Below are 27,496 nucleotides of genomic sequence, written 5' to 3'. Positions count from 1 at the left end.
GGTCCTGAAGGCATTCACTTGCAATGGCCTGTGACACACCCCACCCACAATGACCAATCCTAAATCAACCTTTTGAGGAAAGTGTGCGTCATGGGGACCATTAATCTGATACCGCACTTTATGCACTCTCTCTCTCTCTCTCTCTCTCTCTCTCTCTCTCAGCTCTCTCTCTCTCTCTCTCTCTCAATGTACTGTATCTCTTTCCAGTAGTAGAAGGATGTTGGCCTCAAAGCGAGGAATCGTTCCGGCGATGCATTTCAGGTGGCTATGATGAAGAGCGGCATTCGAAGTGTAGCTTTCAAAATGGTTATTTTGGGATCGGGTTGCATTCCAGTGTTGGAAGTGGGAGACAAATCTTCTCAGGGCTCTACACTAACTTTTCCACTAGAAGCACTGGTGCGACCAACTTTTTCAGTTGGTCGTACCAGCACATGATTCGGTCGTGCCCTTTTTTGCGAAGCTACAGCATGACCATGCCATACCCAAGTTTCGTATGAAGTAAAACATTGACAGGGACTAGAGGTATGATATTTGCAAAATATTTTACTGTGAACAAGACATTTGTCTGCAACAAACAGTGGCAAACAAAACAAGTCAATTAGTTTAAAAGAAAAAAAACAAAGGCTTTACTTATATTTGATCATTTGTTCGCAGAGGTGGGTAGGAACGTGCTAGATTTACCTATTAAATTTTGGAAAAATCTTACTTGTCAAAATACTTTTAATAAAGCATACTTTTTTAAATTTTACTAGAATATTTATTGTCAGGGCGGCACGGTGGGCGACTGGTTAGAGCGTCAGCCTCACAGTTCTGAGGACCCGGGTTCAATCCCCGGCCCCGCCTGTGTGGAGTTTGCATGTTCTCCCCGTGCCTGCATGGGTTTTCTCCGGGCACTCCGGTTTCCTCCCACATCCCAAAAACATGCATGGTAGTTTAATTGACAACTCTAAATTGCCCGTAGGTGTGAATGTGAGTGCGAATGGTTCTTTGTTTGTGTACGCCCTGCGATTGGCTGGCAACCAGTTCAGGGTGTACCCCGCCTCCTGCCCGCAGTTAGCTGGGATAGGCTCCAGCGCCCCTGTGACCCTAGTGAGGAGAAGCGGCTCAGAAAATGGATGGATGGATTGAAGAAATTTCAGCATTTTTGGTTTTGTGGCGAAATGTGGAATGAAAGGTTTGAAGGCCCATGCCCGTCATATACTTTTGGTAACTTTTAATGTCCCATGTCTTGAAATGATACACACCAAGTTTGAAGTTAATCGGATGAAAGCTGTAGGAGGAGTTTAAGAAGTGGGACCGGAGGGTGTGTTCCAACTATCGGGACATCACACTCATCAACCTCCCTTTTAAGGTCTTTTCAGGGGTGCTGTAGACAAGGGTCCGTCGGGAAGTCGAATCTCAGATTCAGGAGGAACAGTGTGGTTTTCGTCCTGGCCGTGGAACAGTGGACCCTACACGCTCGGCAGGGTCCTCGAGGGTGCATGGGAGTTTGCACAACCAGTCTACATGTGTTTTGTGGACGTTGACCATGTCCCTCAGGAAGTCCTGTGGGAGGTGCTTCAGGAGCATGGGGCACCAAACCCCCTGATATGGGCTGTTCTATCCCTGTACAACCAGTGTCAGAGTTTGGTCCGCATTGCTGACAGTAAGTCTGACTCGTTTCCGGTGAGGGTTGCCAAGGCTGCCCTTTGTCATCGATTCTGTTCATTCATTTTGTGGACAGAATTTCTCGGCGCAGCCGAGGCATAGAGGGGGTTCGGTTTGGTGGCCTCAGTATTGGATCTCTGCTTTTTGCAGATGATTTGGTTCTGTTAGCTTCTTTGGCTGATCTCCAACTCTCACTGGAGCGGTTCGCAGCCGATTGAGAAGCAGCTGGGATGAGAATCAGCACCTCCAAATCTGTCCTCAGTCGAAAAGAGGGTGACGTGCCTTCTCCAGGTCGGGGATGAGAACCTGCCCCAAGTGGAGGAGTTCAACTATCTCGGGGTCTTGTTCACAAGTGAGGGAAGAATGGAATGGGAGATCAACAGGCAGATCGGTGCATCGTCTGCAGTGATGCAGACTTTGTATCGGTCCGTTGTGGTGAAGAAGGAGCTAAGCCGAAAGGCAAAGCTCTCAATTTATCGGTTGATGTATGTTCCTACCCTCACCTATGGTCACGAGCTGTGGGTCAGAACAAGATCCCGGATACAAGCGGCCAAAAGGGTGTCCGGGCTCTCCCTAAGAGAAAGGGTGAGGGTGGTCATCCGCTGAGGAGCTCAGAGTAGAGCCGCTGCTCCTCCACATTGAGAGCAGCCAGATGAGGTGGCTGGGGCATCTGATTAGGATGCCTCCTGGACGCCTCGCTGGTGAGGTGTTCCGGGCATGTCCCACCGGGAGGAGACTCCGGGGACTACCCAGGACACGCTGGAGAGACTGTGTCCCCCGGCTGGTCTCGGAACACTTCGGGATCCCTCTAGAAAGAGCTGGATGAAGTGGCTGGGGGGAGGGAAGGCTGGGCGTCCCTGGTAAAGCTACTGGTCCCACGACCCGACCTCGGATAAGCGGAAGAAAATGGATGGATGGATGGATGGATGGAAGAATTTTGGTTTTGAAAAATAATGTGTGAATGCTTATCCGGTGCATGTAAAGTTTTTATAATCATCATATTAAAAGTTATGTACTTTGTTTTTGGTGCATGCCTTTCTGTTTCCCCAATCTCATAGTGTGTCCATCTGTATGATTGGGTGAAGAAGAGGCATATACAATGGGTACGGAAAGTATTCCGACCCCTTAAATGTTTTACTCTTTGTTGTTTTGCAGCCATTTGCTAAAATCCTTTTTCTTTCTTTTTTTCCTCATTAATCTACACACATCACCCCATATTGACAGAAAAAACGGAATTGTTAACATTTTTGCATATTTATTAAAAAAGCAAAACTGAAATATCACACCGCCAAGTCTTCAGACCCTTTGCTGTGACACTCATATATTTAACTCGGGTGCTGTCCATTTCTTCTGATCATCCTTGAGATGGTTCTACACCTTCATTGGAGTCCAGCTGTTTTTGATTATACTGATTGGACTTGATTAGTTAAAGCCACACACCTGTCTATATCAGACCTTAGAGCTCAGAGTGCATGTCAGAGCAAATGAGAATCATCAGGTCAAAGCAACTGCCTGAAGAGCTCAGAGACAGAATTGTGGAAAGGCACAGATCTGGCCAAGGTTACAAAAAAAATGTCTGCTGCACTTAAGGTTCCTACGAGCACAGTGGCCTCCATAATCCTTAAATGGAAGACATTTGGGGCGACCAGAACCCTTCCTAGAGCTGGCCGTCCAGCCAAACTGAGCAACCGAGGGAGAAGATCCTTAGTGAGAGAGGTAAAGAAGAACCAAAAGATCACTGTGGCTGAGCTCCAGTGATCCAGTCGGGAGATGGGAGAAAGTTCTAGAAAATGAACCATCACTTTTTTTTTGTTCTGTTCGGCTGTTAGGTCAAGCAGAATGGAGGATCTGTATCCCTTTTATGCCGGAACAGTTTTACTGTGTCACAGTGAAGTTTTTAAGCTTCCGCTGTGGTTTCTTAGTATTATAATTGATGTTTCTTGAGAAAAATAATCGATCAGTCGAACAGAATAAAGTTTCTAGAGGGGATAGAGAAACGAAGACAAAAGACAAAGCACTAATTGTAAACAGGTTGAAAAAAGTATATCATGACATATCAGCAACAATGAACCATTAGATATGAGTGTTGCATGTAGCTGTAGTGCTACACTCTGTGAGGGAAGGACAGGACAAGATAGAACAGGACAAGGACAGGAGAAGAAGCATGCAAGACAAGGGTCGTGAACCCGGCTGTACAACTGAAGTGTGGTGGGAATGACTGTAAATTATAAAAGTCTATCGGACAAGAATGTGAGTGAGGGGATACACAAGCAATTCGCATATTCATAGGTTATTTGTCGCAATAAGTGAGTGACCCCACACCCGGCGAAATAGTCCCAGGGGTGTGTGCCTGCGGACACATGCAAGTGAATTGACACGTTTTGCATACACAAAGACTGACAGAAGTGTCCTGTAATTGCTGTGCGTGCATCGCGGAGGCCGAGGACCCAACCCAATCCTTCGAGGGGCGGGATTGGGCCCAGGGGTCCACCCGAGAGCAGCCCGGTGGATGGGACACGTCCCACACCGAGGAACCCAGGGCGCCTCGACATCTGGGCACCCGGCGGAGGCCGCAGGGATCCAATGCCACCACCTCAGCCAACCACCGCCCCCACCACCCAACACACCCCGCCACCCCCCGCCACCCCCCCACCACCCCAAGGAGAGCCAGACGCCCCCCCGACTTGCAGGGCCCACGATGCAGCCAGTCCCCTTTCAGCCCGAGGACGGGAGAGTGTCCCTTGTTTGTTGGAAAGGAGGGCGGATAGGCGCACCCGACAAGGGAATGGGAAGAGGGGGAATCCAGAGAGCAGCCGAGGGTCATAAGAGGGGAGCCGCATTGCCAAGCAGTCATCCAGCCTGGGGGACACCGCCATGAAGCTAAGAGAGAACCCACCTCCCCTGTTACTATGACTGTCAGGTCCCCGACTGGCAGTCATTGGCCCTACTCCGTGTATCAGTGCCCAAAATAGGCAAAGGCAGGCAAAGGAATCAAGAGTCTAGATCAGGGGTCCATCTATCCATCCATTTTCTGAGCCGCTTCTCCTCACTAGGGTCGTGGGTGTGCTGGAGCCTATCCCAGCTATCATCGGGCAGGAGGCGGGGTACACCCTGAACTGGTTGCCAGCCCATCGCTGGGCACATACAAACAAACAACCATTCGCACTCACATTCACACCTACGGGTAATTTAGAGTCTCCAATTAATGCATGTTTTTGGGATGTGGGAGGAAAATCGGACTGCCCGGAGAAAACCCACGCAGGCACGGGGAGAACATGCAAACTCCACACAGTCGGGGCCGGGGATTGAACCCCGGTCCTCAGAACTGTGAGGCTGACGCTCTAACCAGTCGACTACCGTGCCGCCAGATCAGGGGTCTGCAACCTTTATTATCAATAGAGCCATTTTGCCCCCTCTTCTACCAAAGAAAAATAGTCGGGAGCCGCAAAAAATAACAGAGCTTGTGAACTTGTAAATGGTCTTTTATTTATTTTACCTGTTACAACCACTGAATATAACAACAGAAGTGCATTTGTAGGAGTACTTTGAAATAAATTAAACTGTGAACTGTAGGCCTATTTAAGTCCTTCTTATATTTGTGTAAAAGTAAACTAAAAACTAGCCCACTTTAATGAGAATCAGAATCATCTTTATTTTCCAAGTATGTCCAAAAAACACACAAGGAATTTGTCTCTGGTAATTGGAGCCTCTCTAGTACGACAACAGACAGTCAATTGACAGAGAACACTTTTGAGACATTGAGAAAAACAGTCAGTGAGCAATAAAGGGTTGCTCGTTATCTGTTAATGCCGGGACATTTATTTATTTATATATTTATTTTTTGACAATTGTGCAAAAAGATGTCTAAGTCCTCTAGCACTTAGAGCAATTCGAATGACTAATATTGCAATAGTCCGGTGCAATGACCATTGTGCAAAGGGTGCCGAGACTTCAAGCGAGTAGTACGATAATCTGGGACAATGTTGATTGTGCACATGTTGCAGATACTCCTCAGTCAGTGTGCAAATGGAGCAGATGCTCCTCTGGCATGAGTGGCCAGTATTGGTCAACAGCAGACATGCAAATAGTGCAGCGTGGTGAGACTACTACAGTGAGTGCACGAGTAATGTATAATTGGCCCCACAGAAATGTGACAACAAACTCAAGACAAAAAAATTACCAGCATGTTGCAATTTAATTGTAGGTTAGGTGTTTAAGAAGATGATTGCAAGAGGGAAGAAGCTGTTGGAATGTCTGCTAGTTCTAGTTTGCATTGATCGGTAACGCCTACCTGAGTGAAGGAGCTGGAAGAGCTGGTGACCGGGATGTGGAGGGTCGGAGAGGATTTTGCACGCTCTTGTCTTAGTTCTGGCAGCGTGCAAGTCCTCAAGGGCGGGTAGGAGGGTACCAACAATCCTTTCAGCAGTTTTGATTGTCCGTTGCAGTCTGAGTTTTTCCTTTTTTGTAGCAGCACCAAACCAGACTGTGATGGAAGAACACAGGACTGATTCGACCGCTGTGTAGAACTGCCTCAGCAGCTCCTGTGGCAGGCCGTGCTTTCTCAGAAGCCGCAGGAAGTACATCCTCTGCTGGGCCTTTTTGAGGACGGAGTTGATGTTGATCGCCCACTTCAGGTCCTGAGAGACTGTAATTCCCAGGAACTTGAAGGTCTCGACGGTTGACACAAGGCAGCTGGACAGCGTGAGGGGCAGCTGTGGCGAAGGATGCCTCCTGAAGTCCACGATGAGGTGGCCTCTCCCAGCCTCACCTGCTGTGTCCTGCCCATCAGAAAGTTGTAAATCCACTGGCAGATGGCAGGTGAGCTGAGCTGGAGAAGCTTGGAGGAAAGAAGTTCAGGGATGATGGTGTTTCACGCTGAGCCGAAGTCCACGAACAGGATCCTCGCGTAGGTCCCTGCACTGTCGAGGTGTTCTAGGATGAAGTGCAGTCCCATGTTGACTGCATCATCTGCAGACCTGTTCGCTCGGTAGGCAAACTGCAGGGGGTCCAGTAGGGGACCTGTGACGCTCTTGAGGTGGTCCAGCATGAGACGTTCAAAGGACTTCATGACCACAGATGTCAAGGCAACAGGCTTGTAGTCATTCAGACCTGAGATTGCAGGTTTCTTGAGGACTGGAATGATGGTGGAACGTTTGAAACAGGATGGTACTTCTCACAGTTCCAGAGATATATTGAAGATCTGAGCGAAGACTGGAGCGAGCTGGTCCGCATAGACTTTGAGGCAGACATTGAATATAAATAAATCATTTAGCTGAAGCTTAGCAGCTTTAAAAAGAAATATAAAATTAGGAGCGTCTTTGACAAGTCCATGTCAGTGTTTTCCGTTCCTCTTCGGGTTTCTTTATACAGGACTACGCTCTCATCTGTGAGGCGGGAGTGGTGTTTGGACTTTATGAAGTTCATGCTTGTGAAAACTTGCTCGTATAAGTATGTTGAGCCAAAGATGGGCAGTGCTCCAAATGCATACTTTTTCATGGTAATATACGTGTCAGAAATGGCACTCCATGTTTCAAAAACAAGTTTGTCGGGGTGTGGGAGTTTTTCCATATCACTCAATTTGTGCTCTTTAGTGAGAATAGCCTTCTGATAGGCGATTTCTTCAAGTTCCGCTGTCAGTGATTTGAACTTATCTACCCACAAATCTTTATCCGCTATGTCAGCTAGTTCAATTTGTAGATCAGGCTGACTTACTCGGGTGAATGCAACTGTGTTCAGAAGGGATGGGTCGATGTCCAGGGAAAGAAAGAGTAGGTTTTTCCTTTCTGAAATCACTCAATCTTTCTCCAAATGCATCTGGCATTGCATTGATGGCACGGTAAAAATAATCACAATTTATTCGGTTGTTCGCTTCTTTGAACTCTTAGGGAGGGGAAGTGAAAGAGCGTACCTTTTTGTGCATCTCTTGCAAACACTGTCATCTTGCGCTCAAATGCCAAAATATCCTCCAGCATCTGCAGGGCCGTGCTTCCCTTTCCTTGGAGATTTTTATTCAGCGTGTTCAAGTGACTTGTCATATCTACCATGAAGTAAAACTTTCCCAGCCAATCGAAGTCTTCCAGTTCAGGATAGCTGAGGCCTTTGCTTTCCAAGAAGGTTTTCACATGCTCCAGACAGGTAGCGAAGCGTTTCAGCACCTCTCCCATGGACAACCACCGGACTCTGTTCTGTAGCAGGAGATCTGAATATGCGTTGTCGACTTCTTCTAACAATGAACAAAACTGACGGTGGCTAAACCCGTTCGCAATTGTTTTGTTCACTATCTTGATAACGAGGTTCATAACTTCCACACATTCAGGGCGGAATGTTTGTGCGCGCAGCGCTTCTTGGTGGAGGATGCAGTGAAACGTCATCAGCTCCCGATCCAGTGACTTTTGAAATAAATTCACAAAGCCCTTCTGTGCTCCTCTCATACTGGGTGCCCCATCAGTAGACACTGACACCAGGTGAGTGGTCTTTATTCCTTTCGCTTCGAGACAACTCACAACAGGTTCACAAATGTCCTGCCCCCGTGTTTGGCTCTTTAGCGGTATGACTTAATTCAGATCTTCCTGCGGCCCATCAGAGTTGCATAATAGTGCTGTCTGCTTAACATCGTTGACGTCACTTGACTCATCACAGGCAATTGAAAATGCTTGAGCTAAATTGATGTCCTCAGTTTGCTTACTGGTGATGTTTTCTGCCATTTTAATGGTCCTGTCCCTGACAGTCTTTGCAAAGAGAGGCATTTCTCTAATTTTCCAAACAATTTCCTGCTTGTTTTTAAAGTCGGAGAAGAGATGCTCTGATATTTTTATGAACGATTCTTTCATATATTCTCCGTCTGTGAACGGCTTTTCTCCTGTTTACGATCTCCAGAGAGGTAATCCACTTCTTGCAAGATAGGTTGCTCTCTTCAGCTTTTCGTAGCAGTTCTGAAATTGCTCTCTTTCGCTCATCCTCGGTTGGCTATTTTTCAGCGAATGCAGAGCGCTTGTTTTGAAAATGTCTTTCAACGTTACATTTTCAGCTGTTCGATATTTTCTCGTCACATATCAAGCACAAAGATAAGCCAGCGTCATTGGCGATGAAGCCAAATGAATATGTCCACGCTGAATTAAATTTCTTCCGAAAGTTTTCTTTTTTGGGATTTTTTCATGGTTAGGCTACAAAAGTCGCCAGCAGGTGAAGGCGAAAGCTGATGACATATTTTCTTTGACCAATTATAAATTAAAAATAAATGTAAAAAAAATAATTTAAAATTAGATGGCATCAAAATTATTACAAAATAAAGTAATAATTATATTTTATATGAATACAAATGAATTAAGAAATACAATTCATTTATGTTTGTTATTTTTTGGACTAATGGCCAAATAAGGGACGATTCCGTATTTTACGGGATGGGTGTGCGTGCACTGATGGTGTTACAATTCACCCCTATGAAGATCTTAATTTTGGTTTCTTTAAAAATTGTGAAGCCTCTGCCAGACGGTTAATCCTGGACAATGGAAAGAAAGCACTGTTTTGAACATACCGGTAAAGGTAATTACCTTACTATACATGTACGTTTAATGATAGTGTGTAACTAGACCTAAACCTCTAACTCCTGTCTTATGTGATAGTGTTTTCCGGGACAGCTGTATGGTGTTGATTGTGACATCTTTATACTGATGGTAGGTAAGATTATAAGTCTTTATATATTTTAACAATATATAACCAGTATGTCCTTTATCAAGTCCTGCAGGCCCCCTATGACTGGACCATTGTTAGTTAAACTCCTAGTTTAAGCTGAAGCTGACAATGAATGTAGTTGTAAATGCTGATATTTTCTTTTGTTTGTTTTTTAAGACTGATGTGCCATCATTTAGCAAATGGTGGTGAATACTACTTTTGGAAAATTTCGACGTTGGCACTGTACAACTGTATAATTTGTTTGACTCAAGAATGTTGATACATAATCTTTGTTGTACCAAGTTGTATACAGTATTTATTTGTCTTTATTTTACCTCCTATTTGAGCTACAGGATATTACTCGCACACCAGACAGTGGCTTCAAGTGCACTTCTGCGAGGTGAGGCACCTGCAGTCTTCAGGCACCAACTGGACAACACTTTTGAGGTTGCTATTTAAAATATTTAAATATTTGTAAGACCACTCTTATACCAATGTTTCTTGTCACTGACAAGTTCCACCCAGCGGTGGAAAATGTCTTTACCATGGCGGTTTTAGGAGAACAAGATCTTTAAAAGGTTTTTGCTCTTGACTTAGAAGCAACTTAGAGGAGCAACAACAACAGCATTTTCCAACAGATGGAAATGGGTAAATGGGTGACATTTCTATCGGATACTCATGGGGAAAGCTTTGTCATTTTGATGTTCTAAACATTTTTCCTTTTTTTTTCTCCATAGAAAGTACTGAAGTACAAAGCAGTTAATGACTGCAAAAAAAAAAAACAATAACCAAAAAAAAAAAAAAACAACAACAAACAGCTGCATGGGTCCAAAGAAACCCTCATCTTTTTCCCTAGGGTCACGGTTATGCTGGAGCTTAACCCAATTAACTGCGGGCAGGAGGCGGGGTACACCCTGAACTGGTTGCCAGCCAATCGCAGGGCACATATAAACAAACAACCATTCACACTCACATTCATACCTACGGGCAATTTAGAGTCTTCAATCAACCTACCATGCATGTTTTTGGGATGTGGGAGGAAACCGGAGTACCCAAAGAAAACCCACGCAGGCACGGGGAGAACATGCAAACTCCACACAGGCGGGGCTGGGATTTGAACCCTGGTCCTCAGAACTGTAAGGCAGATGTGCTAACCAGTAATCCACCGTGCCGCCAAGATCAGACTATCTTAAATAAATTATTGGTTTTGCCTCACCTTTCTTATTCAGTAATTTAATTAACACGCCAGCATAATGCATACATGGGAAGCAGTGTTGAGTCCAATGTCAATGTTAATACTGGAAACAAGATAAAATGAATCTACTGTAGCAGAGAGTTTGGTCAAGTGGCTGTAAAGGAGTGATTTATGGAGTACCTTCAAGGATGACTATGCAACAACTGATAGATAACATAAAAATGTGAAATAGCTCGGTGAAAATTGCAACACGAATGAACAGGGGAGTAGAGGAGAGTAGAATACTGTAGGTGGCGGGAATGCACCTTAGCTTTTGTTGCCAACCTCCATAAAACAACAGAATAAGAAGAGGAAGAAGAGGAAGAAGAGGAAGAAGAAGAAGACGAAGACGAAGAAGAAGAAGAAGAAGAAGAAGAAGAAGAAGAAGAAGAAGAAGAAGAAGAAGAAGAAGAAGAAGAAGAAGAAGAAGAAGAAGAAGAAGAAGAATAATCAGCAGGAAAAATAATAATACTATTGTAGTCAACATGGCTGCGTCCCTTGTGCGCTATGTCCGCGGAGGTCTCGGACGGAGTTACAACAGTAAGTTAACCGTAAATAATCATGGAGTCTTCAGGCCGAAACGCCATTAAATACATTTGGTGTTTGTGGGCCATTTGGAAACGATACGGTCAATTTTCACGGCTACATGTCAAGAGGTTTGACCTTCGAGCTAACTAATGCTAGCAACTCACCTTAATAGAATTTAGGTTATGCGGGCTCCTTATGACTTACGTTGGACGTCATTTGGTGGCGTGTGCCACGGTCGCTACTCTGAGGGTATGTATTTTTAATCAAACAATAGATTTTGTGCCGTTGACTGGTTTTATATGCACTGAGATAGCTGGAGCGACTACTTGGCTCTTTTGTCCCGTCGTGTCCGTGTAACTTGACGCAGTACGTGCGGTTTACTTATTTTTGACGGCATAAATATACCTCGATACGAATCAGAATTTGCATGCACATTGGGGCTGGCGAAAAAAATATTTTAAAGTTGTTTTATGTGATTTACTTATTAATGGCTGTGTAGGGCCTAAACAATGGCCCCTGCTCTACGTGTCACCTATGGCTATAAAATTGAGAGGCTACAATAAAGTCAGCAGAAGCCATATCCTAAAATGCACTGGAAGTGAGCTAGATTTTTTTTGTTGTTGTTGAAAAAAACAATTTTCCCTTGTTTGACCATTTTTTTCCACATTCACAGGGGTCATACCATGGCAAAATTGTCCTCCAGCTTTCATCCGATTGACTTAAAACTTGATACGTTGACGCGTATATGCATTTGGGATAAAGCGCAACTTATTTAAGCAATAAATTCGTCGGAGGTGAATGCCTGTAAAACTTTAGGAAAAAGTGACGGAAAAACTGTCTCATAATCTGAGGGTTGCTGCAGGAATTAAATAAGAGTTCTAGATCCCAGAGGTCTCTTGTCATATCCAAACACACAAACGATACAGGGAGTGGGTTTTATATAAAATTTAATGAAATCTAACAGGGCTCTAACTACAGGGAAACAATGCAAAGAAAAGGAAAACAAGGTACATGTAGCCATTGTAAAGTAGGTCGAACTTGTGGTGTAGGTGTGAAGTAGACTTTACACAGATTTTATCGGCCTGATCGGTATCATCCGATAATTAGCGTTTTATGCTGATCGGCTTTAATGTCATAATTTGCCGATCCGCTCCGCAAAAGACATTTACTCCGCGTCGCCATCGTCCACAGTATATTTTAATCTAAAAGCTAGTTTATTTTTAGCCATGTTGCATGTCTTTTGACATTAGTACTGTAAATATCTGACGGCCAATAAAATTATCCATCCATCCATTTTCTGAGCCGCTTCTCCTCACTAGGGTCGCGGGCGTGCTGGAGCCTATCCCAGCTGTCATCGGGCAGGAGGCGGGGTACACCCTGAACTGGTTGCCAGCCAATCGCAGGGCACATAGAAACAAACAACGATTCGCACTCACAGTCATGCCTACGGGCAATTTAGAGTCTCCAATTCATGCATGTTTTTGGGATGTGGGAGGAAACCGGAGTGCCCGGAGAAAACCCACGCAGGCACGGGGAGAACATGCAAACTCCACACAAGCGGGGACGGGGATTGAACCTCAGAACTGTGAGGCTGACGCTCTAACCAGTCGGCCACCGTGCCGCCCCAATAAAATTATTTAAAAAAAAATAAAAAAGTAATATGTCGGCGGTGTGGGACAGACATGTAATGTGTGGATCACACTACAAGACAAGTTTTGGTCTTTCACGATTGCATTGTAATCTGATACCACCGCGTCTCGTTTTTTTTACAATCATTGGGCTTTATCTTGTCAAATGCGACTGGATACACTCGTTATCGTGGCAACGACAACAAGAGTGGATCGTGCCAACTGTATTATAAGGACAAAATGGGGAAAAATGTGTGCTGGTGGTCACCGCTGCTCAGGAGAGGAGAAGATGTTCGTTTAAGGCTTGCTGGAGGTATGTTCCCATACTTTTAATACGATACGGCTCGCAAGAAGGCAACAAAACGTTATGCAGACCAGCAAGCTACTGCTAGCACTATCTGTTGTACGTAAACATGCCGCCGTTCTGTCGAATCATGCTCTAAAGTTTCTGTGTGGGTGAAGTAATTTAATTACAATAAAGTAATTTAATTACAGTAAGTTAGCACCCATTATTTCTGTCATGTTGTAATGTTGGTTTGACCTGACTGATTAGAATACACGATCTGACTAGAGCAGTGATTTCCAACCTTTATAGAAGACCATTCATTTGTTCTGTCACTATGCCTCACTGGCATAAATAGATGAACAAAGACACATTTATTGTAAATATAATTTTTTGAGCAATTAAGTACACAAGTATATACAGTAAATGAACAGGTCATTTAAATAGATACATTGCTCCATCTTGTGATCGGTTATCGTTTTTTTAAAATTGGTGATCAGTGATCGACCACAAAAATCCTGATCGTGTAAAGCAGGGGTGCCACAAGATCTACTTTTCAAGCATCCAACCTCCCGCGATCTACCTTTTTTTAGGAGGGGTGGGGGCAGTTTGAGAGCACACAGCACTACCAGTGAGCTAAAATTCTGGGCTGCTGACACAGCTCAGCACCAATGTATGTTGATGTACCTTGCATCACTGCATGAGCCAATCTTGCACAACACAACATAATTAACAATGTAAACTTTTTGTCATTACCTGAGTTTACTCCGATGACTTGCACTGAAGTAAATCAGCCAGGGATGCGTAGTCAGTGTCGTATTTTCCATGCAGAGTCTTAAAATGCCGCACACATTTCCCTTCTTTGTTAATGCAATGGCAGACCCGGCAGATGAGGCATACGCATTTTGAAAATGTCATCATGAAAAAATGCCAACATTGAGGCAGCTAACAAGGTAAACGGTAGGCTTTACACGATCAGGATTTTTGGGGCCGATCAGCGAGTTTAAATAACCGATCACCGATCCGATCACAAGATGGAACAATGTGTCTATTGAAATGACTTGTTCATTTAGGAGACATCATAAACCCAATTTACTTTCAAATTCTGACCTTTCCACTTTAAAAGCAGTTATACTTTTACGAATTCCTTCTACAGATTTTATCCATTTGACTTCAAACTTTGGGTAACTCATCTAAAGGTATTTAAGATGAAAAGTTTTAAAAAGCTTTTCATTCCATGTAACGCTGAAAGAAACCAACGCTGTTTAGATGGTCTAAACGTGCAAGAAAACTCATGAAACTTTGTAGACACATTAAGCATGCAAACATTTTGATACTTTTGTTTTTTTGGTACAGTTTTTAAAAAATGGCTTAGTAGCGCCTAGGGTTGGGCATCGAGAATCGAGAACCCATTAGAATTGCGACTAACATTCCGGTACTCCCTCAATTGTGTCTCAAGTGTTCTCTGTCAGTTGACTCTGTTGTTGTACTAGAGCGGCTCCAATTACCGGAGACAAATTCCTTGTGTTTTTTGGACATACTTGGCAAATAAAGATGATTTTGATTTACTGTATATAGTTGTGTACTTAATTGCTAAAAAAATATATTTACAATAAATAATGTATCTTTGTTCATCTTTTTATGCCAGTGAGGTACAGTGACAGACAGAACAAATGAATGGTCTTCTATCAGTTGGCAGGAAGTACATACAGTAATTAATGTATCCACTTTTTGTGACATTTTTGTTTGTTGGTGTACAGTGATATTTTTTCATTGTAAAATATGTGCCTTGGCTCCATAAAGGTTGGAAGTCACTGCCCTAGTCATATGTATTCTAATCAGACAGGTCAAACCAACATTACAACATGACAGAAATAATAACAATAATAAAATGTTTTGTTACCTGCTTGCAAGCCATATCTTATTAAAAGTAAGTGAGCATACCTCAAGCAATCCTTGAATGAAAGTCCTCTCCCGAGCACCGGTGACCACCAACACACGTTTTTCCCTATTTTTTTCTTACAAAAACACGGCGCGATCCATTATTGTTGTCGTCGCCATGGTAACGAGTGTATCCGGTTACGTTTGAGTTGACAAGATAAAGCCCATTGATCGTAATAGATGGCATGCGGTGGTATCGGAATACAACATTTTATTGCAGTAGTCTGACATTGAAAGACCAAATTTGTCTTGTTGTCTTGTTGCATTCTGTGTTGTCTGTCCCACACTGTCGAAGGTTTATTTTTTTCTTTAATTACTTTATTGGTGGTCAGATAGTTACAGTACTACGTCAAAATACACACGACAAGGCTAAAAATAAACTAGCTTTTGGATTAAAATATACTGTACATGACAGCGACATTGAGTAAATGTGTTTTGCGGAGCATTGCTCGGCTTGGCAAATTTCAAAATTCACACAAATGTCTCACAGTATCACAAACACCTAGCGACCCACCTTGTGCCTAATCGGTGGGTAGCTAAAGAAATCAATGTTTTATAGCATTTGGTTCCATTACTTTCCATCCACTTCCTCCAGCTCTTCTGAGGGGATCCCGAGGCGTTCCCAGGCCAGCCGAGAGACATAATCTCTCCAGCATGTCCTGAGTCGTCCCAGAGGTCTCCTCCCGGTGGAACGTGCGCGGAACACCTCACCAGGGAGGCGTCCAGGAGGCATCCAAAACAGATGCCGGAGCCACCACATCTGGCTCCTCTCAATGCGGAGGAGCAGCGGCTCTACTCTGAGCCCCTCCCGGATGACCGAGCTTCTCACACTATCTCTAAGGGAGAGCCCAGACACCCTGCGGAGGAAACACATTTCGGCCGCTTGTATCCGGGATCTTGTTCATTCGGTCATGACCCGAAGTTCGTGATCATAGGTGAGGGTAGGAACGTAGATCGGCCGTTAAATTGAGAGCTTCGCCTTCCGGGCTAGCTCCTTCTTCACCACAACGGACCGATACAAAGTCAGTATTACTGCAGACGCTGCACCGATCCGCCTGTCGATCTCCCGTTCCATTCTTCCCTGACTCGTGAACAAGACCCCAACATATTTGAACTCCTCCACTTGGGGCAGGATCTCATCTCCGACCCGGAGAGGGTATTCCACCCTTTTCCGACTGAGGACCATGGTGTCAGATTTGGAGGTGGTGATTCTCATCACAGCTGCTTCACACTGTGTTGCAGATCATGGCTTGATGAAGTCAACAGAACCACATCATCTGCAAAAAGCAGAGAAGCAATACCGAGGCCACCAAACCGGACCCCCTCTACGCCTCAGCTGCGCCTAGAAATTCTGTCCAAAAAAGTTATGAACAGAATCGGTGACAAAGGGCAGCCTTGGCAGAGTCCAACCCTCACCGGAAACGAGTCCGACTTAGTGCCGGCGATGCGGACTAAACTCTGACACCGGTCGTACGGGGGCCGAACAGCCCGTATCGGAGGGTTCGGCACCCAATACTCCCGAAGCACCCCCCACAGGACTCCCCGAGGGACACGGTCGAACGCCTTCACCAAGTCCACAAAACACATGTAAACTAGAGGTTGGGTGAACTCCCATGCACCCTCGAGTACCCCGCTGAGGGTGTAGAGCTGGTCCACTGTTCCACGGCTAGGACCAAAACCACACTGATCCTCCTGAATCTAAGATTTGATTTCCCAATGGACCCTCCGTTCCAGCGCCCCTGAATAGACCTTACCAGAAAGGCTAAGTAGGGTTGAAACTCCTCCTGACATGGGATTCTGCCAGACGTTCCCAGCAGACCCTCACAATATGTTTGGGCCTGCCGGGTCAGACTGGCATCTTCCCCCACCATCGGAGCCAACTCACCACCAGGTGGTGATCAGTTAACAGCTCCGCCCCTCTCTTCACCCGAGTGTCCAATACAAGTCCGATGTCATGACCTCAAAGTCAATCATCGAACTGCGACCTTGGGTGTCCTGGTGCCAAATGCACGTGTGGACACCCTTTTGCTTGAACATGGAGTTCGTTATGGGAAATCCATGGTGAGCACAGAAGTCCAATAACAGAACACCACTCTGGTTCTGGTCGGGGGGGCCGTTCTTCTCAATCACGCCCCTCCAGGTCTCACTGTCATTGACCACGTGAGCATTGAAGTCCCCCAGCAGGAGCGCTCTCCAGCATCCCCTCCAAGGGCTCCAAAAAGGATGGGTACTCTGAACTGCTGTTTGTCAGGACCCGTCCCCCCACCCAAAGTTGGAGGGAGGCTACCCTCTCGTCCACCAGGATGAACCCCAATTTACAGGCACCGACTGAGCCGGGGGGGCAATGGGTATACTCACACCTGCTTGGCGCCTCTCACCGTGGGCAACTCTAGAGTGGGAGAGAGTCCAACCCCTCTCGAGGACTGGTACCAGAGCTCAAGCTGTGTGTGGAGACAAGCCCGACTATATCTCGTCGGAACTTCTTGACCTTGCACACCAGCTCGGGCTCCTTCCCTGCCAGAGAGGTGGCATTCCACGTCCCTAGAGCCAGCTTCTGTAGCCGGAGATCGTATCACCAAGGTCCCTGACTTTGGTCACCGCCCAGCTCACAATGCACCCGACCATATGGCCCCTCCCACAGGCCGTGGGCCCGTGGGAAGGGGGATCCACGTTAACCTTTCGAGCTGTGCCATTACTTTCGTTTTCAAAATTCACCGGTGTCGTGTGAAATTACTTTTCGTGCCAAAATGCTGAGTTCAGGTGCATACCCTTCAAAATAATCTTAAACAGGAAATCAAGTTAAAACTTGCACATATTAAACATTTGACGCGATAAATCAGTCCGAAAATAACTATTTTAAGAATGTTATATTTAACTTTTAGCTGAAACATTAATTAATGAATATAAAGTCAATTGTTGAGGTCCACACACATTGCCTTTTATTTCATGGGTTTGATATTGGTACTGGTTACAGGCTTTGGTGGTGTAACGACAAACCGCATAGATGTCAACCTTTGACCATGTCACAGACTCATTTTGACCTTTATGTATGAAACAGTAGCATGGTCATGTATCACGTAAACTATCTTGCTGATTTGAGTCTGCCTATTTTTAATCACGTTTCCTCTATCAGGGTCCATATAGCTGGCGATTAATTATAAAAAGTAAATCTCAAGAATGCGCCAAATGGATGTACAAGTTTTCACTTTGGCTTCTAATGTCTAGTTGCAAGGACTTCATGCCTCCTGCAGCAGCAGACCAGATTGCAGAGTTTCACCACTGAGACAAAACGTAAGTACTACTTAAACACATTGTTTAACAACATATTATAAACAGTAGAAAGTGGATATTTACAGCTAAAATATGTTACAGACTATCAGTCTTTTATCTTTCTCACTTTATCTTACCCCCCTCCTTATCGTGGTGGAGGGGTTTGTGTGTCCCAATGATCCGAGGAGCTAAGTTGTCTGGGGCTTTATGCCCCTGGCAGGGTCACCCATGGCAAACAGGTCCTAGGTGAGGGACCAGACAAAGCATGGCTCAAATACCCCTTATGAAGAAGACAAATTATGGACTCAGGTTTCCCTTGCCTGGACGCGGATCACCGGGGCCCACCTCTGGAGCCAGGACTGGAGTTGGGGCTCAAAGGAGAGCGCCTGGTGGCCGGGCCTGCACCCATGGGGCCCGGCCGGGCACACCCCGAAAGGGGAACGTGGGTCCCCCTTCCCATGGGCTCACCACCTGTGGGAGGGGCCATAGGGGTCGGGTGCAGTGCGAGCTGGGCGGTGGCCGAAGGCGGTGGTCGAAGGCGGGGACCTTGGCGATCCGATCCCCAGCTACAGAAGCTCGCTCTAGGGACGTGGACTGTCACATCTCTGGCACGGAAGCCCGAGCTGCTGTGTGAAGTCGAGAAGTTCCGACTAGATATAGTCGGACTCGCCTCCACGCACAGCTTGGGCTCTGGTACCAGTCCTCTCGAGAGGGGTTGGACTCTCTTCCACTCTGGAGTTGCCCACGGTGAGAGGCGCCGAGCAGGTGTGGGTATACTTATTGCTCCCTGGCTCGGCGCCTGTACGTTGGGGTTCACCCCGGTGGACGAGAGGGTAGTCTCGGGTGGGGGGACGGGTCCTGACTGTTGTTTGTGCCTATGTACCAAACAGCAGTTCAGAGTACCCATCCTTTTTGGAGGCCTTGGAGGGGGGTGCTGGAGAGCACTCCATCGTTCTGCTGGGGGACTTCCTAGGACACCCTAGGTCGCAGTTCGATGATCGACTTTGTGGTCGTGTCATCGGACTTGCGGCCGCATGTCTTGGACACTCTGGTAAAGAGAGGGGCGGAACTGTCAACTGATCACCACCTGGTGGTGAGTTGGCTCCGATGGTGGGGGAAGATGCCTGTCCGACGTGGCAGGCCCAAACGTATTGTGAGGGTCTGCTGGGAACGTCTGGCGGAATCCCCTGTCAGAAGGAGTTTCAACTCCCACCTCCGACAGAACTTTGATTATGTTCCGGGGGAGGCGGGGGACATCGAGTCTGAGTGGACCATGTTCCGCGCCTCCAGTGCTGAGGCGGCCGACCGAAGCTGTGGCCGTAAGGTGGTTGGTGCCTGTCGTGGCGGAAATCCCCGAACCCATTGGTGGACACCAATGGTGAGGGATGCCGTCAAGCTGAAGAAGGAGTCCTATCGGACCTTTTTGGCCTGTGGGACCCCTGAGGCAGCTGATGGGTACCGGCTGGCCAAGCGGAATGCAGCTTTGGTGGTCGCTGAAGCAAAAACGTGGGCATGGGAGGAGTTCGGTGAGACCATGGAGAAAGACTTCCGGACGGCTTCGAGGAAATTCTGGTCCACCATCCGACGTCTCAGGAGGGGAAAGCAGTGCACCATCAACACTGTGTATCGTGGGGATGGGGCGCTGCTGACCTCGACTCGGGACGTTGTGAGCCGGTGGGGAGAATACTTCCTCAATTCCACCGACACGCCTTCCCATGAGGGAGCAGAGTCTGGGTTCTCTGAGGCGGGCTCTCCTATCTCTGGGGTTGAGGTCACCGAGGTGGTTAAAAAGCTCCTCGGTGGCAAGGCCACAGGGGTGGATGAGATTCACCCGGAGTTCCTCAAGGCTCTGGATGTTGTAGGGCTGTCCTGGTTGACACACCTCTGCAACATCGCGTGGACATCGAGGACAGTGCCTCTGGATTGGCAGACTGGGGTGGTGGTCCCCCTTTTTAAGAAGGGGGACCCGAGGGTGTGTTCCAACTACAGAGGGATCACACTCCTCAACCTCCCTGGTAAGGTCTATTCAGGGGTGCTGGAGAGGAGGGTCCGTCGGGAAGTTGAATCCCAGATTCAGGAGGAGCAGTGTGGTTTTCGTCCTAGCCGTGGAACAGTGGACCAGCTCTACACCCTTGGCAGGGTCCTCGAAGGTGCATGGGAGTTCGCCCAAACAGTCTACATGTATTTTGTGGACTTGGAGAAGGCGTTCGACCGTGTCCCTCGGGTGGTCCTGTGGGGGGTACTTCGGGAGTATGGGGTACCGAACCCTCCGATACGGGCTGTTCGGTCCCTGTACGACCGGAGTCAGAGTTTGGTCCGCATATCCGGCAGTAAGTCGGACTCGTTTCCGGTGAGGGTTGGCCTCCGCCAAGGCTGCCCTTTGTCACCGATTCTGTTCATAACTTTTATGGACAGAATTTGTAGGCGCAGCCGAGGCGTAGAGGGGGTCCGGTTTGGTGGCCTCAGTAATGCATCTCTGCTTTTTGCAGATGTAGTTCTGTTGGCTTCATCAAGCCGTGACCTCCAACTCTCATCGGAGCAGTTCCCAGCCGAGTGTGAAGCGGCTGGGATGAGAATCAGCACCTCCAAATCTGAGACCATGGTCCTCAGTCGGAAAAGGGTGGCGTGCCCTCTCCGGGTCGGGGATGAGATCCTGCCCCAAGTGGAGGAGTTCAAGTATCTTGGGGTCTTGTTCACGAGTGAGGGAAGAATGGAACGGGAGATCGACAGGCGGATCGGTGCAGCGTCTGCAGTGATGCAGACTTTGTATTGATCCGTTGTGGTAAAGAAGGAGCTAAGCCGAAAGGCGAAGGTCTCGATTTACCGGTCGATCTACGTTCCTACCCTCACCTATGGTCACGAGCTGTGGGTCGTGACCGAAAGAACGAGATCCCGGATACAAGCGGCCGAAATGAGTTTCCTCAGCAGGTTGTCTGGGCTCTCCCTTTGAGATAGGGTGAGAAGCTCGGTCATCCGGGAGGATCTCAGAGTTGAGCCGTTGCTCCTTCACATCGAGAGGAGCCAGATGAGGTGGCTGGGGCATCTGATTCGGATGCCTCCCGGACGCCTCCCTGGTGAGGTGTTCCGGGCACGTGCCACCGGGAGGAGACCCCGGGGACGACCCAGTACACGCTGGAGAGACTACTTCCTTCGGCTGGCCTGGGAACACCTCGGGAACCGCCCGGAAGAGATGGATGAAGTGGCTGGGGAAAGGGAAGTCTGGGCGTCCCTCCTGGAGCTGCTGCCCCCGTGACCTGACCTCGGATAGGCGGTAGAAGATGGATGGATGGATGGACTTTCTCTTACCGTAGTCTTAGGTTGAATCATATCGAGCAATGTCACCATTTCTTTAATACAATTGTAGTTTAGTTTCTTGGGTCAAACTAAGTTTGGCTTCCTTAAAGGTCAGAGGACAAAGATGTTAAAAATTTTCTTGATAATTCTAGAACCCCTTTAAAAACCACGTCTGCCATTTCGAAGTTATTATATAGCAAATATACAGCAGTTACATCGATAAATATGATGCAGAATGCGCCTTCTGCTTTTTGCATCTAGCGCCTTCCGGTCTTCGGCTCTATCCGGCACTGTGACCTCACACGAGCCAAACAGCCTGTTCATTCGGCATTGTGTGCTATTGTTCCATGCCGTTGGTGGCAAGGAGTTGCAACGAGTGGCAAAAGTTTTTTTTGGGCTTTCCAAGTGAAAAACGAATAAGTGACCAGTGGATAGGGAAAGTCAAATCGACAGGGGAAGAAACATGATCAGCTATGGGTACCTAGAAAGCATTCCAAAATCTGTGCCTATCACTTCGAACCGGTGTGTTTTGAGAAAGACCTGGCAGAAAGTATTGGATACAGAGGTCGAGGCTGAAACCAGCTTTTCCTAAGGCCATCGGGACCTCAACCGCCAGCAACAGAACAAAATCTTGCAGCCGCCACGGTGCCGCAACGAAGCGGTGTGGATTTCCTTGTATATACCTACGCCTATTATGGTTACTATCCACTGGGCAGTAGGAAAAAAAGACCCACGCAGTACTTTTCAGTACTGTCGTCTGTACTTTTGCTTATTTGACAAGCCAACAGACATGGCAAAGACTTTCTGTGCGGTGTGTTATAACGCTACTCCAGCGAGGGGCACACAATATATAGGTATAATGAATATTATGTAAACGCTTGTGTCGTGTCACTGAAATGTATGAATATATAATGCATATAGTCGTGCTAAAAAATATTGGCATCTCTGCGGTGTGATTATTTCATGCCATGACTGTATAAAAAGACGTGCTTTTGGCATACCGTCACGTGGACCCAATGGCCACTCTCTTTTTCTGTTGTACTGCTGCTACTTGGCTGCTCGTCGTCATCACCGTCAGGTTCTGACCTCCTGATTGCCTCAAACGTACGGTATGACGTTGCCAAGTTCAGTTGGGTGTTCCTGTATGTCGAAATCTTCCTCCGTATAGAGTGTAGCGCGCTGTTTGGCAATTGCAATGTCACTTCCGGTAGCCCTTTCGGTGGATAGAGTAACCGCACCCCGGTGTCTTGAGCTTCGGGTATGTTCGGGGAGGGCTCAATATGCATAATAAAATTGTTTGTTTTTTTAGCTAAACTATCGTTTAAAACTTTCTGGAAGTTACGTGCATGTATTACATAACATAAACAATGCAAATATGAATTTTAACTGACCGCATAACATTTGTCATCTGACCGTTAAAGCTATATTGGGTTATGCTTTGTAATACGTCAGTTTATGACAGTCCCAACACATGACATTTTGAGGTAATGACTGTCATACTTACTGTATTTCCATGTGATTGTTTTGTATTTGCGGTCTAGAAGTGTTTCTATCCACATTTACTGTAATTATGGCTTGACTTATGCATTAACTGTCATGATACTAATTCGTACTAAATCAGCTTTGACTGGACCCAAAAGCAGACTGAAGCAGAGGGAGTGGATTTAGAATGGTATATTGAAGGTTGACTCAGGGTAAGGATATCCAAGGTGAGATGGTGGACCGTCGGGACGTGAGCAGGTGGGGTAGCTTGGCGGCGTGGCTGGAGCGAACATCGAGGCGGGGGCACGGAAGGAGCACTGGAGACGAAGGAGAACACGACGTAAGTATGATTTCGGGAAAGCAAGTGTCTTGCGTACAAGAGAGTGAGGGTCTGCCCGTGTACCACAATGGGAGTGATGAGTCCTGATGTGGTGCGCGGTCAAGGTGGTGCTGATTTGCTGGGGGAGAGAGAGGTGGGGGGTTAAGGGCACTGGTGGAGACGGGCTTGAGGGAAATGTTGGGTGGATCTTAGGAGATAGGGGAAGTTTTAACTGTACAGAGGTGGTGTTGATGATTTTGATGATAGGGAAGTTGACCAATGAAACTTGGAATGAGCTTTCAGGATTCAGTCTGGAGAGGGAGGTTACGGGAGGAGATCCAAACCATCTGACCAGCCTTGTCTTCTGCCATGGGAGAGCGATGGAGATTCAGCAGAACGAGTCAGAGCAGCCCATACGGATTGGACCCATAGTAGGTGCTCCCTCACTGCGGAAACCCCCACCATATGCTTCTGTTCCTTAAATAACAGAGGTTGGAAACTGTAACAGGCCATAAATGGAGGCATACCTGTGGCGGAGCTGGCGAGGGAGTTATGGGCATATTTCACCCACAGAAGGAAGGTGCTCCAGGAGGCAGGATTGCGAGCGGCAACACAGTGAAGAGCAGATTCCAGGCTCTGGTTCGCCCGCTCTATCTGGCCGTTGGATTGGGGGTGGTAGCCAGAAGACAGACTGGCTGCTGCGCCCACCGCCTTGCAGAACTCCTTCCAGACATGGGAGGAGAACTGAGGACCTCTGTCTGAGACGATGTCTATTGGAATGCCATGAAGCCTGAATATGTGGAGGACTAAGAGGTTGGCAGTTTCAAAAGCAGAGGGCAACTTGGGGTACATAATGGACACACTTGGAGAAACGAGCTATGATGGTGAAGATGACTGTGTTACCTTCAGAGCACAGGGATGTAATTTTTGGGACACAGGGTCTCGCTGGGAGAGGACGGCTCCAGCTCCCATGTCAGAGGCGTCAACTTCCACGATGAACTGCAGGGAAGGGCCGGGGTGTCTCAAGATGGGGGCACTGGTGAATAGTTCCTTAAGGCGTTCGAATGCTTGCGATGCGGCAGGGGAACTGGTTGAGGTGAGACTGGTGAGGGGGACAGCAACCTTGCTGTAGTCAAGCATGAACCGACGGTAGAAATTGGCGAAGCCGAGGAATCGTTGCAGCTCCTTGCGGGTGGAGGGAATAGGCCAGTCGACAACGGCTTGGATCTTAGCCGGGTCAGGTTGTAACTGACCCTTTGCAATGATGTATTCTAAGACGTGAATGGAGGAGAGATGGAATTCACACTTCTCTGGTTTAACAAAAAGGCGGCTTTCGAATAGGCGCTGAAGGACTTGGCAGACATGCTGGTGATGTACGTCAGGGAGCGAGAGAAGATGACGACGTCGTCAAGATATACAAAGACGAACCGGTTGAGCATGTCACGGAGGACGTCGTTGGTGGTTTGAAAACTGCGTGGGCGTTGGTTAATCCAAAAGCCATGACCAGGTGCTGTGTGTCTGAGGGGAGTGTTGAAGGCAGTCTTCCATTCGTCCCCCTCTCGAATGCGGATGAGATGATACGCGTTGCGTAGATCCAACTTGGTGAATATTTGAATGTTGCAGAGGGGTTCAAAGGATGGGTCAATTAGTGGCAGGGGGGCTTTATTTTTCACTGTCATTGAGACCACGGAAGTCAATACAAAGGCGGAGAGTGGTATCTTTCTTGTTGACAAAAATGAATCCGCCCCCCAGTGGAGAAGAGGCGGGGCAGATGAGTCCTGAGGCAAGGGAGTCGCGGATATACTCCTCCATAGCTTCCTTTTCAGGATGGGACAGGTTAAACAGGCAGCTGGAAGGGAGAGGGGCACAGGGCTGGAGGTCAATGGCGCAGTCATAGGGGCGGTGGAGGGGAGTGAAATGGCAAGATCTTTACTGAACACTGGCGAAAGGTTGTGGTATTTCTCCGGAACCCGGGAGAGATCGACAGGTGTGGCAGGTGGCGGAGGTTTACTGGAGGGAGGAATGGCCAGGAGAAGACAATGGGAGTGACAGAATGGACTCCAAACAGTGATGGACAAGAGGCAGCATTGGTCTGTGGGGTAACTAAATGGTTGAAGGTCAAAGACTAATGAGCAGTTTAATAAAAATTGGCTACATGATCCTAGGTCCCCAGAGTACAGTCGGAGGAGGAACGTGTGGCTCTTTGTACAGGAGGTGGGGTTGATCGGAGGCTGTGGGCTCGGGAGCAATACTCACGGAAGGATTGCTGAAGTGGCTCTCGGATGACCGAAGGGATACTTGTTGTGTGAGGGTATTCAAAGATTCCATGATCTCGCGGAGGGCTTTGTCCTGTCTGCCTATTTGCGTGTCCTGATGGGTGAGCGCTTCCCTCTACGCTTTTGATGTTGCTGGGTCCATGATGGCCAGAGTATTCTGTCACGATACTAATTCGTATCAGCTTTGACTGGACCCAAAAGCAGACTGAAGCGGCGGGAGTAGATTTAGAATAGTTTATTGAAGGTTGGCTCAGGGTAAGGATATCCAAGGTGAGAGGGTGGACCGTCGGGACAAGGAGCGAGCAGGAAGCAGGGATGTGAGCAGGTGGAACTGCAGGAAACAACCACGACATTAACTTAGGTTAGTGATGGACTATGGCACATTTGGACAAATTTCTTTTTGTCGCTTCAGTAGGATCGGAACTCCTAAACAGGACACCCATAACCTCAAATCATGAAACAGGCTGTTGTTTGGGTACATGCAATTATTCAAACAATCAATCTAAATATTCTTACAAAATCGGTATTTTTAAATGGAACTCCAAAGTATTGATTCACAGTAACAATTGCAGGTTTATTTAAAAGATCTGCCTGTGAAGTTAGAGGTCAATGTGTTACTTCGTCTTATGAACATCTTTTTACCTCTTCATGCCTTCTCCACAGCCACCATGCGGCCCAAGGATGCAGTCGCCCACAACCAACTGACAGCATTTGGGGAGTATGTGGCTGAGATGATGCCCAAATACATCCAGCAGATTCAGGTATGTTTCAGTGCAGCATTAAGTGCACCCTGATCCAAATGAAAATGTGAATGGTTATGTGGGATGATATTATTGGGACACCATTTATTGAGAACAACTTTATTGAGACATCCCTGAAGTCTTACTTCTGTATGCATGCAGCCTCCACAGGGGCTCTCTACTGAATCCTGTCCTTAGCAGAACTGTTGTGCTTTGGCACGTCTTCCAACGGCCTCAGTTTTATTATACAAGGGTACCTCAAATGTGGATGACAATCCACTTGATCATGCTGGTGGATTTTCCTATTTATTTGACTTTAAAGCAATATTTACCACTGGAGTCCGGAATATCGGAAGCGCTTTGGCGTAGTTGTTGGCACGTCTGCCTCACAGTTTTGAGATTTGGGGTTTGAATCTTCCCTCTGGTCTGTGTGGCGTTTGTATGTTCTGCCAGTGCTGCGTGGGTTTTCTTAGGGTACTCCACACATACCCACATTCCCAAAAACATGTATGTTAGGTTAATTGAAGACTGTTAAATGTCCATGGGCGTCCATGGGATTTGTCTAAATGGTTCCTGCAATTGTCAAGTGACCAGTCCAGGGTCCATGGTGTACCTCTTGCCCAATGGTAGGTAGAATAGGCTCCAGCTCACCCTGGAATGGAATTAGAAAATTGTATTTATTCTTCAACATGATGGCATCAAAACACAGTGCGACCAAAAACTCTCTTTAGTTTAAAAAATATGTTAAATCTGTTTGAAGTACTGAATACATGTGCAAAGACTGAGAACACTAGTATTAAATTGTTGATTATGGCTTAAAACTCTTTCACCAAAATGTTCCTGATTTTGTGGGTGGGGCTAAAAACTAGGCCTGTGATGTCACGGGGCTGCGGCGTGTACCCCACTATATAAACTCCGAGCACCCTTATTCCACGCAGTGGCCATTTGGCGGAATTGACCACTTACTTGTTCATAAATAACTGAACCTAGTTCTAGCAGTATAGCATACAATTGGCCATTAAATTATGCCCACAACTCCAAAAAATACATTTTCCCTGTAGTGTAAAGTGTGTTGTTATTTGTGTCTTGCTGTCTGGGTCCCACGCACCTTGTGTGTTCCAAGGCAACGGCGAAATGAACGAGATCTGCCGCCAGCGGTTAGAATCTGTTGGTCCAGTACAAC

The 27,496-nt window shown here is 46.9% G+C and overlaps 1 protein-coding gene and 1 long non-coding RNA gene across 5 annotated transcripts in view; one reads left to right on the top strand and one right to left on the bottom strand.

Moving 5' to 3' along the window:
• Positions 1-10,918: 10,918 nt before the first annotated feature.
• The window catches only part of ndufs3 (NADH:ubiquinone oxidoreductase core subunit S3), a 32,699-nt gene continuing 16,121 nt past the window's right edge, over positions 10,919-27,496 (top strand). The window contains exons 1-3 of one of the 4 annotated variants that reach the window (XM_061764967.1): positions 10,923-11,092; positions 18,158-18,223; positions 26,237-26,334. In XM_061764967.1, the coding sequence (XP_061620951.1) occupies positions 11,038-11,092; positions 18,158-18,223; positions 26,237-26,334 (219 nt within the window). In that variant the 5' untranslated portion in view covers positions 10,923-11,037. The other 3 variants (XR_009787030.1, XM_061764968.1, XR_009787029.1) reach the window with 3 other exon arrangements.
• Positions 25,766-26,593, bottom strand: LOC133473324 (uncharacterized). The gene is made up of 3 exons (XR_009787031.1): positions 26,460-26,593; positions 26,216-26,363; positions 25,766-25,904 (listed from the first exon to the last, which is right to left on the bottom strand). It is a non-coding gene; the product is annotated as an uncharacterized LOC133473324 (long non-coding RNA).

The sequence above is a fragment of the Phyllopteryx taeniolatus genome, unplaced genomic scaffold (assembly GCF_024500385.1).
Source record: "Phyllopteryx taeniolatus isolate TA_2022b unplaced genomic scaffold, UOR_Ptae_1.2 contig_24, whole genome shotgun sequence".
Classification (NCBI taxonomy): Eukaryota; Metazoa; Chordata; class Actinopteri; order Syngnathiformes; family Syngnathidae; genus Phyllopteryx; species Phyllopteryx taeniolatus.
Note: the sequence above shows the minus strand (reverse complement) of the source record. Positions and strands in the feature narration are given on the sequence as shown.